The sequence below is a fragment of the Moschus berezovskii genome, chromosome 12, assembly GCF_049115385.1.
Source record: "Moschus berezovskii isolate FMDL1 chromosome 12, NW_MosBer_1.0, whole genome shotgun sequence".
Taxonomy (NCBI): domain Eukaryota; kingdom Metazoa; phylum Chordata; class Mammalia; order Artiodactyla; family Moschidae; genus Moschus; species Moschus berezovskii.
Window position 1 is genome coordinate 67573051 of NC_142471.1, and position 15823 is coordinate 67588873.

At 36.2% G+C, this 15823-nt stretch overlaps 1 protein-coding gene across 2 annotated transcripts in view; it reads left to right on the top strand.

The window, feature by feature from the left end:
• SLF2 (SMC5/6 complex localization factor 2) overlaps nt 1-15159 on the top strand; it is a 40476-nt gene extending 25317 nt beyond the window's left edge. For both annotated transcript variants that reach the window (XM_055424851.2, XM_055424852.2), the window contains exons 12-20: nt 1061-1163; nt 1775-1951; nt 3430-3527; nt 4094-4181; nt 5784-5915; nt 6349-6426; nt 8898-8984; nt 9567-9635; nt 11893-15159. In XM_055424851.2, the coding sequence (XP_055280826.1) occupies nt 1061-1163; nt 1775-1951; nt 3430-3527; nt 4094-4181; nt 5784-5915; nt 6349-6426; nt 8898-8984; nt 9567-9635; nt 11893-11928 (868 nt within the window). In that variant the 3' untranslated portion in view covers nt 11929-15159. The remainder of the gene's footprint in view (nt 1-1060; nt 1164-1774; nt 1952-3429; nt 3528-4093; nt 4182-5783; nt 5916-6348; nt 6427-8897; nt 8985-9566; nt 9636-11892) is intronic.
• Nucleotides 15160-15823: the final 664 nt, after the last annotated feature.

Consider the following 15823-nt stretch of genomic DNA (forward strand, 5'->3'; position numbering starts at 1 on the left):
CCTGTTTTCTATTTTGTTCACCCTTTTGTTCTAACCTAATTGATTCTCTTGCTCTTCCTTCACATTAGCCATTGTTGCATTGGATCTTCCTCATGCAAGTCCCTCACCTCCATCCTCAGTGTCTGCTTACCAAAATCTTATCTGTCTCACTTCCTGAAGCACTGTTCATTTGAGTGGAGCTACCAATACTTACATATTTTTACTGTGTGCCAGACGTGGTTCTGGGGGCTTAATATATAGTACTTCATCTGATAGTCACTACCGCTACTCAGATATTTTAAAAAATAAGAAGGTTCTGTACATGTAGTTATAGGAGTATCTCCAAGATACAAGTATTAAAGCATTGAAGAGAGGTATATTCATGTTTATTTGTATGTATATAAAATAGCTGTGGGAGGAAGAACTGAAGCTAGTAGTGATTGTCCATGGGAAGGGGAAATGAGCAGCTGAGGGCCTAGACTGCAAGGACCATTCTCTTCAGCACACTGAGTCTTAATATTGCTTAACCTTTTTTTAACCATATGAAAGGGTTATTTATTCAAAAAAACTAAAGCAAATATTACCTATATTTTGAAGGCTGGTTCATTTGTCTCTCTGCCATGAACCTTCACTGATTTCCTCAACCAAAATTGAAATGCTTAGAATTGTTTATATTGCTGTGGCAATTTTATTGGGCCACCAATGAGTCTTCAAAGTATTTTGAGTTCTTTGTAGTCAGAGCCACCTTCTGCATAGCTCTCAGACACCAAGAGCAACAGGGAAATTGCCTTATAAAAAGCAGCTGTTCAAGGGAAAACAAATGTATAGAGATGGAAATCAAATTTACCTGGAGTGAGAGATAGCTGATTAACTCAGATCTGACAAGGACTCTGGGAAGTAATAGGAATGTTCTATTTCTTGGTTGGGATGGTGATTACACTAGTATATACATATTCATCAAATTTTTAAATGTGTATATTTCTTTTATCATATGTAATTATACATCAGTAAAATTTTTGTTGTTCAGTGCTTCTCAGAATTTTATTCCTAATTTCTCACTGCTTTATTCACTTTTCTATAGTTCTGAAACACAGGTGACATTGGGGGTGAAAAAAAATGAAGATTCATCTTACAAGCCAATTTTTTCTTCTCTCCCTGAAACCAACATTTTAAATGTGGTTAAGGTAGGAAAAAAACTGTTTGGTATGTCTTTAGCACAGAGCTGGAACCATTTCATTTTTTGCTTAGCGATTTTCAAACAAAACATCACTAGTGTTTTACCATGGCATTTCTAGTGTCTGAAATTCCTTAGCAATATTCTTTGTATTAAAACTTGATTTTGCTGTTTTTATTTCTGTTTTAATATTACAAGCAAAAGGGAACTTTAAATCAGCATTATGTGATTAAAATAGTTCTAGGAATACCTTTACCGAGAAGCTTTTTGAAACTAGTATTTTTGAAACCAATAATTTTCTAGAATTAGAATATACAAAGAAAAACTGTTATTTACTGTATACCTTAGTGACCAAGAATTCATCAGTATTAAAACATCTTTAGTGACTGAATCGAATCAATAGTGATATTAACTGTTAAAATCTTGAAAATTAAAAATGGAGAAGAAAATACTTAGCAATTCAGCTATTAACATGTATGTTTTTTGCCTTTTCCTAGATAGTTGATGTTTTGGTTTCTGTGTAGTTCCCATTTGCATTTTTTGTCGAAAAGTTTTTATACTGTAAACTCTTCAAGCAAAATATATTTCCTTAAGTTGTTTTGTCTCTGATGTGTGTCAAAGTTTCTAGGCTTGTGTACATCTATACATCCAGAAGGTTACCAGGATCGTGAAATAATGTTACTGATTTTAATGTTGTTTAAAATGAGTTTGGAAAAAGAATTGAAACAGATTCCTCTAGTGGACTTTCAGAGCCTCTTAATAAACCTGATGAAAAACATCAGAGATTGGAACACAAAGGTAACATTACTTAAAACTTTAGTATTGTTTTTTGTATAGCATCACAGTTTGACTTTCCTAGTGCATGCAGACTTGACAGTTTCTAACCTAAGCTGAGAGATCTTCAGCAGATGAAAATTTAATTGAGGAAAAGGACTGTCTTTGCTGTAACTGTATTTAATTCACAAAACTGAATCTTTTCTAAAACTGAAGCTATTCATTCAACAAAAAACATGTTATGTTTATTGGGGATTAACTGTGAGCCAAGTATTATTAATACAGGTGCTAGAGATAAAGCTGTGTGAAGGCAAAAACCCTTGCTCTCCCCTCACTTTTTAGTGAAAGGGTTAGGTTATAAACGGTGTAAACGTAGATTATAATACCATATTAAGTTATAGTAAATGCTACAAATTACAATAAAGCAGGACAAGGCAGGGATCCTCTGCTATTTGATATGAGGCAGTTAGAAAAGGCCTTTCTGAAGTGACCTTTGAATAGAGACCTACATGAAATGGTAGAGTGAATCACACATAAAAGAATTTGAGTTAAATTCCTTTGGCCATTGAGGGTAAACATGTATAATTTTTGTTAGGTTGCTAAAAGTTATGTTTTCCAATCTTTTTTTAGTAAAAAAATGTCAAACGTGCCAAAGTAGGGGAAACAGTTTAATGAACCCCTAAGTACTTATCATCCAGCTTCAGCAATCATCAAAATGTAATCAATTTTCGGCTTCCCAGGTGGCACTAGTGGTAAAGAACCTGCCTACCAATGCAGGAGACATAAGAAACATAGGTTTGATCATTGGGTTGGGAAGATCCCCTGGAGGAGGCCATGGCAACCCACTCCAATTATCTTGCCTGGAGAATCCCATGGACTCAGGAACCTGGCGGGCTACAGTCCATTGGGTCACACAGAGTTGGACCTGACTGCAGCGACTTAACACAGCACACAATCAATCTTATCTCTTACCCTTATCCTATACTTCCTTTCCTTGTTTTTTTTAAATTTGGTTGGCCAGTCATGTCTGACTCTTTGGGACCCCATTCACTGTAGCCCACCAGGCTCCTCTGTCCATGACATTTCCCAGGCAAAAATACTGGAGTGGGTTGCCATTTCCTTCTCCAGGAGATCTTCCCTACTCTCACTAAGGGATTATTTTGAATACTGAAATAGTATTCAAACTTGAGGATTCCTAAATTCAAAGAATCCCTGGTCAGGAACATGTATTGTGCAACTCTTATTATATACCTTTGGAAACTGGTATTTGTATTTAGATCATTCTTTGAAGGACTGTTAAAATCAATGTAGATATAATGTAGCACAAAACACCAAAGTTAAATTCTGATAAATGTATGTATTCAGTTTACTCTAGAGTTTAAGATAAAACTGAATCTGTGTGCTCTTTTTGTAATCTTAAGTCAAGAAGGGACATGGATGATCTGTTGGATACTTGATTCCACTAACTTATGTGAAAAATTTTGCTCACGGTTTGTTTTCAGGTGCCTGAACTCTCTCTTGCCATAAACGAACTCTCCACTCATCCCCACAACCTTCTCTGGTTGGTACAGCTGGTCCCTAACTGGACATCACGTGGAAGGTATTGAAAAGTGAGAGTGAAACATTAGAAAAATACATGTTTACATTAATGAAATGCTTTTAGGTCCTTTATTTCCTTTCATCATTTCTTGAATGTTAGATCAGAGTCTTTTATTTGATATTAAATTGTAAGAAAAGGCATTGACAGCCTGATTCTGATTCTCAGCTCAGATCACTTCGTAATAGTCTTGATTGTTAATTTTAGCTTTAGCTTATCTGATAACTTAATATAGATGGCATATACCACAAAAATGAATCAGTTCGCTTTTTTTTTGCTTTAGTAAAAAGGAATTCCAGCAATCAAATAGATTTTCTAACAGTAAATCGTCATGGTCAAAAATAAAGGCTCTCAATGGTTCTCCTGCACTTCAGACAACTTTTAATTTTGTGTACAAATATTTTACATGAAAATGTTACTATTCTGATAAACTTTATATATTCTTATATAGCCTTCTCTTGAAACATTAGCTGTGTTGCAAATTAGAAGAACTTATTTTGGCTCATTCATTTGCTTCTTAAGCAGTATTGATTAAACACATCCTAAATACTTTAAAATTCTGATTTCAGGCAACTGAGACAATGCCTCAGCCTAGTGATTATTTCAAAGCTTTTGGATGAAAAACGTGAAGATATCCCTAATGTGAATAACCTGCAGGTATAAATAGCACTTTTGTTTTCTTTTAATAAGTGGGAGAGAGGTATAGGAAAAAAATGGTGGATCCTATGTCAAAAGTCCTGTAGTTAGAGCTTAACTCTTAGGCCGAATACTGTTCATGTAATCTTTTGCATAGTATTTAACCAGTGAGACCCAGTTTCTTTATCTGTGAAATGGAGACAGTATCACACCATAGGATGGTTGTGGACAATTAGATGAATTAATTTATAAAAAGTGCTGGGAAAATCATAGTATGCTATGTAAATGTGACATTAGTTAATTATTTCACCTTGTCAACATTAACAATTTTATCACGAGATTAGAAATTGCAAAACTATTAAATGTTAATTACATCCTGTTTTATATTTTTATATTAGTCTTTAAATTATAGAGCTTAAATGCGGTGGCCCTTTAATTAACTACTTGTTCAATAGTGAATATATCATGCATATATGAGTGTATATAAACATGTCCTACAGAAAACCCATTCTGAGAAGTCCTGAAGGCTATTTACAAACATCAGTAGCACTAGTGGGGCTGTTTGTAGTTGAATTTGAAACATAGAATCCGATCTCGATGTTGTGTTCTTGTTTGAATTGCAGTGCAGTATAAGATAATCTGTTACATCCTACAGATTAAAAATAAATAAAGTGGAGATAGAGATTCTGGCCTTGAAAACAAACTGTAGTGGTTGAAACAATTAACCAACCTTGGTGGTACAGAGTAGCAAGAACAGTGACAGAAGTATGCTCAGGGTGCTGTGGGACAGAGAGATTGAAAAGGACCGCTGTTTTGATAGTAGAGTTGAAGTAGATTTGATTCTAGATTTATGGGGGGGACCACACCTGAGCCACCAGGGTAATTAGAAATAGCTCTCAGTCCTTTCAGTGATATTACTGCCATCAAAAAGAGAATTCTTTCCAGAGTTCAGTGACTACTTCTCACAAGGATGAAGATTCAACTTTGCTGACTTTCAAATAATTTTTCATAAAAAGTATTCCCTTTGACCTCTGTTAGGTAGTGCAGTTTGGTCTCCTCTTTAAGTTTTTATCTTCAATTAAAAGTACTAAATCTTAAATTTAATATCCCTTTTAGGGAATTTCCTGGTTGTTTAGTGGTTAGCACTTGGCACTTTGACTGCCAGGGCCTGGGTTCAGTCCCTGGTTGGGGAACTAAGATCCTACAAGCCTCAAAATGCAACCAAAAAAATTAAAATTAAGATCCCTTTTAAGCAGTTGACTTATTTTTTTCCCCTCTCATTTTATTACAATGAAGTTTAACAGTATATAAAAGACACATGAACCTTGGGGGGTCAACTAGAGACTTCGTTTTTTTGGTTGCACCACATAGCATGCAGAATCTTCCCTGACTAGGGATCAAACCTGTGCCCCCTATATTGGGAATGCACAGTTTTTAACCACTGACTGCCAGGGAAGTCCCTTGATTGGGGACTTTTAAGTAAAGAGTAAATGGATATCACTGAATTTTAAGAAGCTAAATTAGAGATGGCAAAATGGACAGAGGACACTGAAAAACAAAATGCCTAAGAAAGAGCAAGTGTATTGCCTCATATGTTTCATTATCTCCTCTTTCCTTTGATAGATATCAGTCTTACATCGCTATCTTGTGCAAATGAAGCCTTCAGATTTGTTGAAGAAAATGGTCTTGAAGAAAAGAGCTGAACAACCAAATGGCACTATTGATGATAGTATTCATTTGGAACTTGAAAAGCAGGTATCCAGGGCTAGATCATCTCAAAAGAGTACATTTGAGCACAACCTGTGACAGCTTCCTAACCATAACATTTCTGAATTTAGAGACTAGATACATTGTAGCATAGTTACATGGTGAACGATATTTTTGTTTATTGCTGTCATAAAATCCTTCAGTTAACTTGAAGGTTGAAATAAAAGGATTGTTGTTGGTAACAATACTGCGAGTATTTTTCGTAGCCCTTCACTAGGGCAGTCATGAGGTGGTAAAAGGAATGAACTTGAATTAGAAATCAAAAATCTGGGATAAATGCTTGACTTTTGCTTACTACCAGTCCAGTTAACTTTTGCAAATCCAGTCCTTCCTGGGCAACTTCCCTAATGTTTAAACTGGGATGACATGTGTTCTAGCTAATTTCATCCATGGGTGTTGACTTTATTCATTTCTCTACTAGGCATATTACCTGACCTACATTCTTCTTCATTTAATCGGTGAGGTTAGTTGTTCTCACTCCTTTTCTTCTGGACAACGGGTAGGTATTTTTTCATCCTTTTTGTTTTTAATAAATGTCACTATTGATGGACTAATGATCATTTTTTATATGAGAAAATATAATAACTTTTATCAAATTCACTTTGGATTCACTGTCAAAATAACAATGTATACTGGAAAGGGAGAAGTGATAGTAACCTTGCAGCCTTTTTTTTTTTGTCTGCACTGAGTCCTCATTGCTGTGCAAGCTTTCTCTAGTTGCAGCAATCAGAAGCTACTCTTATTGCAGTGTGTGGGCTTCTCATTGCATTGACTTCTCTTGTTATGGGGCAGAGGCCCTAGGATATGTGGGCTTCGTAGTTGCAACTTGCAGGCTCCATAGTTAGGGCCCACAGTCTCTATAGAGTGTGTGGGCTTCAGTAGTTGTGGCTCACAGGCTGAGTTGCCCCATGGCATGTGGAATGTTCCTGGACCAACCTGTGTCCCCTGTATTGGCGGGTGGATTCCTAACTGCTGGACCACGAGGGACATCCAAACTCAACATTTTTTTTTCTTGCCTTGCTATAAGACTTGCAGAATCTTAGTTCCTTAACCTGGGATTGCAGCCATATTGTTGATAATTATTCATTTACAAATGTTTGTTCTGTTTATTGGAGTGGAACTTAACCACTGTGATAACTTGGTTATCACTTGATAACCACTTGGTAATTTGTGCCAGTGATAACTTGGCAGTAGTGTAATACATTAATATCAAGATCACCAAATACTAAATGAGCTAGCTCTTAGCTCCATTCCCATCTCTGCTTCCACTCCATTTCCTTTTTTCTTTAGAAATAATGTTTGCCTTCAAAATTAAACTGATGGTAAATCAGGCTACTCGAGATATACATTCCTAAGTTATCTCCTCATGTTAAGATTTTCATTTTGAATTATTTTCTTCTTCCTCTATTATCATGTTCCTCATTTGTGGGGAAAATTCTTGTTTAATTCTCCATGTTTCACACTTTAGGTAATCCAACCCCTGTTTAAAACTTTGTATCTCCTTGAAGAAGTGAAGTGAAGTTGCTCAGTCATGTCCGACTCTTTGCAATCCCATGGACTCTAGTCTACCAGGCTTCTCTGTCCATGGGATTTTCCAGGCAAGAGTACTGGAGTGGGTTGCCATTTCCTTCTGCAGGGGATCTTCCTGACCCAGGGATCGAACCCAGGTCTCCTGCATTGCAGGCAGACGCTTTACCCTCTGAGCCACCAGGGAATATGATCAAAAAGGACACAAGACTGCTTCCTGTGTTTTTATAAACACTGTTGAACATAGAACTATGTTTGCTCTCCTGATTGGAACCTAATATAATCATCTGTGGGGCTTCCCTAGTGGCACTAGTGGTAAAGAACCTGCCTGCCAATGCAGGAGACAGAAGAGACGTGGGTTCCATCCCAGGATCAGGGAGATCCCCTGGAGGAGGGCAGAGCAACCCACTCCAGTATCTTGCCTGGAGAATCCCATGAACTGACGAGCCTAGCAGGCTACAGGATCGCAAAGAGTCAGACGCAACTGAAGCAAGTTAGCATGCATGCAGTCATCTATCTGTTCTTATATATGGTCTTTAAATTTTTTAATTTTTTCTGATTAGAAAACAATAATTATTGTGTTAAAACTCAATTACTATAAAACCATGTAAGGTAGAAAGTGAAAGACTTTATAATCCAGTGCCCGCCTGTAAATTTCTCCTTAATTTATGGATATTCTAACATAATTACTTATTTAAAAAATGATGTCATGCTATTCACATTATTTGCAACTTGTCTTTTCTCCTCCACTGTAAATTACTTAGCACTTCTGTCTAATTAAACTATAGAATTCCAAAATCTTTACTGATGAACATTCCTTTTTCTTTGATTATACACAATACTAACATGAACCTTTCGAAGCATTTCTGTAAATTCCTAGAAGTAGAAATGCTAAATCAAAATTTATAAAGTTTTCAAATTTTAATTATTGTAAAATGATTGTTACCACATTTCCCTCCTCAAAAGTGTCCATTTTAATTCTCACCTTAGTATATATATGAGTGGGACTCTTGAACTGTACACTTCTAAAACTTAGGACACTTAATTTTTCAAAGAACTATTAGTAAACCTTATTTTGTTCATAGAGAAATAGGTCAGCTGTTAGTTGAATATTTCATTAGAAATCATGTTAACAGAAGGACTTAACATTTCTGGGCACTACATCATAGTCTGAACTCTGGGGCTAATTTTCATTAATGTGTCTTAATACATGCAAAAATCTTTATTTTTGTGTATGTTTTATGCATTAACTAGCAATAAGCTATAACTGTCTGACTGTTGCGGCATTCACTACATTTTACTTATATGACTGCTACTGTGTTGGACAGTTAATATCAGAAATTGCTAAGGTAGATTTTTTTAAATGATGGTCAGTTCTAGCTACATAATCTCTTTGTTCATTTGTAATGTTTTAAAGTTGTTTTCATACTTTGTTTTACATAGAAACACTTTGTGCACCTCTGTGGGGCTTTGGAAAAGCACGTTAAGTGTGATATTAGGGAAGATGCAAGACTGTTTTATAGAACTAAGGTAAGTATGCCTTTTTCTTAAGAGTTTTGTTGTTTGTTTATCCTTGGCTTTATTAATATTTGACTCAATGGAAAAGACTCTGATGCTGGGAGGGATTGGGGGCAGAAGGAGAAGGGGACAACAGAGGATGAGATGGCTGGATGGCATCACCGACTTGATGTGAAAAGGAACGAATAACAACCCTGTTTTGTGACATTGAATCAAATAGAACTTGAAAGGCAAGGAACAGCCAAAGCCTTGGGTCCTGTAGAGTGGGAAGCCCACTCTTCAGCTTTCCTGTTGGGTGTTCAGAAGCCAGCGAGTTGAAAATAGGTGTCCTAAAGGAAGAAAATATGTTTTTTTTGGATGATCTTTAGTTAACTAAAGCGAAAATGGAGTCCTAAGCATCTTAGACATGATAATGAAGAAAGGTCTTAGTTAATCACTGTGACTTGGAAACTCCTCTGTAAGTTGAGGAGTTTATTCTTTCTTGACAGAAACTACATTGAGTTGTTGGGGGTGGGTCTGTCACAGTTATCAGGTCTTTTATGTCAAGTCTTAAAGTGTTTTGATCTGATCTTTTTTCCCCTTTGTATTTTTAAGGTAAAAGACTTGGTTGCCAGGATACATGGAAAATGGCAGGAAATAATCCAGAACTGTCGGCCTACTCAGGTGTCATTTTATTAAACAGTTTTATTTGTTCTCAATTTGTTGTTGTTCAGTCACTCAGTCGTTTCTGACTCTTTGCAACCCCATGGACTGCAGCACGCCAGGCTTCGCTGTTCATCACCATCTCCCAGAGTCTGCTCAAACTTATGTTCATTTAGTCGGTAATGCTATCCAACCATCTCATCCTCTGTTGTCCCCTTCTCCTGCCTTCAATCTTTCCCAGCATCCAGTTCTTTTCCATGAGTTGGCTCTTCGCATCAGATAGCCAAAGTATTGGAGTTTTCAGCTTCAGCATCAGTCCTTCCAATGAATATTCATTGATTTCCTTTAGGATTGACTGGTTTGATGATGTTATTTCTTCATACTGTTCTAAAAAAGCATGACAAAATACTTGTAGATATCTTAAGATAAACTGAAAATTCCAATATAGTCCTTTATGTATGTTTTAAAAATTTTTGTTCTTATATTCATTAATTTATTTTCAAAGGTGGTTGACATTTATTTTAAAATGTTACACTGCATCCAGTGGGGCTTCTTTCATGTGGAGTATTTCTTAATATCTCTATTGAGATAAAATTCACGTCATACATTTCACCCAATTAAAGTATACAGTATTTTTTAGTATATGCACAGTTGTTCAGTCATCACCACAGTTTAACTTTAGAACATTTCTGTCATTCCAAAAAGTGACACTCATATCTATCAGCAGTCACTCCTCATTCCCCAAGCACCTGCACTCCCATCCCCACTCCCTGCAAGCCCTGCTGCTGCTCTGCTAAGTCGCTTCAGTCGTGTCCAGCTCTATGCGCCCCCATAGATGGCAGCCCACCAGGCCCCGCCGTCCCTGGGATTCTCCAGGCAAGAATACTGGAGTGGGTTGCCATTGCCTTCTCCAATGCGTGAAAGTGAAGTCGCTCAGTCGTGTCTGACTCTTAGCGACCCCATGGATTGCAGCCTACCAGGCTCCTCCATCCATGAGATTTTCTAGGCAGGAGTACTGGAGTGGCTTCTAAATAGATTTGCCTATTCTTTATATTTCATACAAATGGAATCATATATGATGTAGTCTTTTATGACTGGCTTCTTTTCTATAACATAATGTTAAATTAATGCATGTTTGGCATGTTGTATGTCCTTTGTATCGCCAAATAATATTCCACTATATGCATATATCACATTTTATATATCTACTTATTAGTATATTTACATATCTACTTATTATGAATTGTTTCCACTTCCTGGCTGTTGTGAATAATGCTTACATGAACATTTGTGTATAGGTAAAGTGGCTGCACTGTTTTACATTCCCACCAGAATGTTTGAGGTTTCCAGTTTTTCCACATTCTTTCCAACATTTGTTATTATCTGTTTTTCAAATGTAGATGTAGGGAGTTGGACAAGGAATGTCATTGTGATTTTAATTTGCATTTCCCTAATAACTAATGATGTTGAGCATCTTTTTATGTGTTTGTTGGCCATTCATACATTTTCTTTGAAGAAGTCTCTATTCAAATCCTTTGTCCTTTTTTTAACTGAGAATTCTCCATATGTTCTAAATACAAATTTCCCCAATAGGTACATAATTTGCCAATATTTTCTCCCATTCTCTGTGTTGTCTTTTATTGTTTTGATGATATTATTCAAAGAACAAGTTTTTCATTATGATGAAGTCCAGTTTTGTTTTTGTTTTTTTTTTGTCTCTTAGGGTTTTGGTATTATATCTAAGGAGACTTTCCATAAGAAGGACATTGTTTAAACACTTGCTATAAAGTTTACCATCCTGTTTATTTACAGACCAACTACAGTAATAAATGGGATTGTATCAAAGTAACAGGAACACAGAAGTCTTTGAGAAATATTATGTTAATGTTTTGTTGTTCTTGTTTCAGTTACTAATCTCCATAGACTTGTTTTAGGCCAGCCTTTTTGGCTGATGTAGCATTAAAACACAAGAGAATTTAATACCAAAACTTTGTTAATCAGCTTAACATTTTCATTAATCTTTTCAAATACATCCCTCCACCTGTGTGTGTTGCTGAGGAAAACATCTGGTAATACTTTATACTTAGTTTAAATTGTTAGACTATAAAATGTGAAACTTGAATCTGATTACGATAAATTATCAGAGAAATGTACTGTGTCAACATTTTATGAATTTCATTATCAAAGCCCATTGTCTGGTGATTAGTGGTTTTATATTGATTAATTCATAATCTGATTTTCCTTTATCCTGGTATTTTTCTTCCCTTCCCTTTTCTAGGGGCAACTTCATGACTTTTGGGTACCAGATTCTTAACAGGAGTTGCAGCAAAAAAATTATGAACCAAGAGAAATTCAGTAAGAGCCTTTCCTAAAGGAATACTACAGAATCCAATGGAAAGCTAAGAAAATGTGCAGCAGATGTGCTACTTGAATATCTAGAATGAAGCTGGTAATGAAGAAATTGCCATTTTTGAAGCAGATATGAAATATAATCTGATTAATTAAAGCAACTGGCCTTTTAAAAGAGAGGAATTTCTTAAGAGGGGAGAGGTAGAAGCAGCTGACAGTTGCATATCTAACCCTCCCCTGTTTACTCTTGTTAAATTATAAGCCTGTTATCTTTTTTTTTTTTGGATTATATTTGCAGCACTTGGATAATCACAGGAAGTATGTAAGAAAGGGCTTGGACCAACTTGAAAAGCTGGACCTGGAAACCAAGATCAAGTTCCAGTTTGATTTAATTTTCCTTTTTAGTTATTTTATGACTCAAAGGGAAAGCTTAGAACTGAATTTAGTAATTGAAAGGATAAATCTTTTCTGTTACCTGTAAAACCACTGGGGTGTTTCAATCCATGCATTTTTCTTCGCTATTCAAGATTATAAATCTCTTGGATTTTTAAAATACATTTAAACAAACAGTTGAGAAACAGAAGTTTGATACATTGTCAGATCCCCTTAAGGGGAAGAGTTTAAGCTATAAAATAGTGACTTTGTTTTTATTCCAAAACATACATCTGCTGTTTGTTTTGGATTTATTTTACATGCATTTATATATTTTTTAATACTGGTTAAATCTTAGTATCTTGGTTAAATCTAAGAATTCTGGCCCTTTGTAGCCATATTACAGAAGTCTGTATTGTAAAAGCTAAAGCTCTGAACAGGTTTCCGAAAACTTTACTTTCATGAGTATATAACCTTAGCCGAGACCTGAATAACATTTTTTCTTCAGTACACTACGCACGCGTGTGTATGTATGTGTGTGTGTGCGTGTGTGTGCTTGTATTTTAAATTTGTTGCACTTGAAAACCACAGCTGCTCTAAATTCTTAAACACTGGAAAGCCATCCTTTGGTTTCAATGGTGGAGGGTTAGGAGAAATGCACATGCTAGTCTTAGCCCAGGGCCCTTTGAAGCCTTCGGTAGTAATAGACTCTTACTAGCTAACTGAAGAATTCTTTTGTTGACTGAGTGTCCCTTTAGGAGGGTTGGTTTCTTGAAAGATGATGCCAGCTTTGTTTTTCTTTCTTTCAATATTGACTTGGATGACACTGCTCTTCTGAGCACTCTGCTGCCTCCAGTTGTGGGAGAAGGATAAAGGGGAGGGGATTTGGACTTGATGTTTATAGTTTGAGAGGGGAGAAAATAAATTTTGAAAAATAGCTTTCTACCTCTAATTGAGGCTTAGCAGTAAAAAAGCATTTTATCTTCAATTTTCATTTACAGTAGTAACTTTTGAGCCCATGTCAAACATTGAGCAGTTAGAGATTTTATAGGGAAGACTAAGTTAATCTAGTCCCTAAGAACCCTGACTGAATGAGGCTTCAAGAGTCAGACCAACAAAAGTTTTATTCTCTGTTGCGTTTACTGGTAAGAATATTATTATCTTGATACTACCTCTCAAGGGTATTGTTAGAAAATGCCACTTATGGTTAATGAGATAGATACAAAGAGTTATATTGACAGAAGCTTGAAACTCTGGCATCTATCTGCCCAACAGTGGGGGCTTTCACTCTGTAATTTAATATTTTGTAGATATACATTATTTGTGTGTAATTTTATAAGTGTTCATATTTTTCTCATTTTGCATTGTGTAAAGTGTACAATATCTCAAAGTATAAAATAGTGCTTATATTGCTTGTAATTACAGTGTGTAAATATTTTCTAATCGTGTACATTGAAAGGGGAATGAGTGGGTTATTCAGGTTTTTTTTTTAAGTGACCCTTTTGTATTGCAGTTTCAGCAGATAACTGCTCATCAAATTTAAAACCACTTTGATACGTTTTATTTAGGAGTTCCAGTAAGAAAAGTCTCTATTTTTAATTGTCTCTCTCCATTGGAAAAAAAGTTCATCTGTCCCTTTAAAATAAATGGCCAAACATCAATTTGAACCGTTATATTTATGACTTGGTAGATATCCTTAGTCTCCAGGTCATATTCCAACAGTATTTTCATTGGGGCTCTCAAAAATTTTTGTGAGTCTCTTTAGCACAAGTAGCCCATGGCTTTTCTCCCAAATCAAGTATTATCCTTCACCCTCTGAGTCCCCATGCTTTGTCTCCCTCCTGCTGCTGTTGCCCTGTGAATGGGATGGTAGTGGGGGGTGGGATATGTTTGTTGCACAGAGAATGTCAGGTCACTTTTTGGACTTGGCAAACAAAGCTTGCACTGAGTGGTGGTGTGTTTGGCAATATTACTGTGTCAAAAATCACCTTGTCTAATTTTCTGGATCTGTATGTCAAACTTATTGCCCTTATTGCAAGCTGAAAATTAAGGTACTTGCAAGTGTTTATGCTTTTGTGTGTAACTGCCTTATCTAAACTGCTTTTCTTGTTAATCTAAAGTATAATTCCGTTGGTTATTTCATGTTAAGTGAAGAGGCTTTCCATGCACAAAATGCATCTGTGTAGCAGTAAATAACGTTTGTACATTTTCTGTTTGTCTCCTGGTGACAATGGTGCCTTTGTCACCTTTTAGAAGGCTGGCATTTTGTTTTTGTTTTTAAGTACAAGTAATAGCTTACTTTTGACTTCACAAAAATCTCCCCGGACGTAGAAGAAAATGGTGCGTTATCATCCAGGCTCAGTTGGAGTATTTGCATTTTTATTTCTGTCAAAATAGGTATAGTTGGTGGGGATGGGCCAGTAATAATGTGTGGAGTCTTTAAACCAAGAGTAATTTTGAAATTAAAAAAAAAATTGAAGAAGTGACCCATTAGCGAGTGACTGAGTTGGAGAATCAGAGGAGGACCATTCTGGTTTGTCTCTTTAGAAGGCAGGTTGGAGTACAATGGCTTGGGCATGTCACGTGGGAGCTGCAGTTATTTCTTACTCATTAACAGTGTTGGTGCACCTCATTATCTGTGCATTTGTTTTCCCTGGGCAGTCCTGTGAGCCAGGTAATCCACCAGCTTTTTAGGAAGTTTACAAGTAAATGCAGATTTCATTTTTCCTCCCTTTTTTTTTTTTAACAGATTTTATACTACATCTTGTTTAAAGTCCTATGAATGTATGTGTCTGCTATTAAAATGGCTTTTTCTCAGTTTGAACACGTGTTTGGTAATATTTATTTGGGAGTGGGGATGGTTAAGTATCTGGAACGTCCTGTTTCTTCCCTTGCCCCTCCTAGTTTTTAAACCTATTTCATCGTCTTGGATTGGATTCTTCAGTCAGTTTTTTAGTTTGATATTTCCTGTTTCTGGAAAGGAACCATGTCGAGCCATAGTTGTACACAGTTCACTGTTATATACCCAGTTAATAATTTGCTATATACTCTGCCATTGGAATGTGGTAATCTGGTAATCTCTTTCTTACATCACCTTATTCAGTACAAGCATTCAACAGCTGTACTGCTACTGCATGTCAGGCACTGTTTTTAAGATTCAGTGGTGAACAGTGCAAACAGATCTCGTGAATCTTACCTTCTGAAATCCAGGTGAAGGTATTTTCTTTTATTAGGCAAAGAGGACTGGAAAAGAATACCTTTGGCCTGGCTTCCTTTTTTTGGAGCTCAGCACAAAGAAAGGGGAAGCCATGCAGAGTAGAGGCAGAGCTTAAGACCACTTCCAACCTGACAGGCAGATATATAGCTCTGGATATCGCTGCAGATGCTGGTTGCAGCCAGGAAATTTGACACTCCTTGGAAGGAAAGTTATGACCAACCTAGATAGCATATTAAAAAGCAGAGACATTACTTTGCCAACCAAGGTCCGT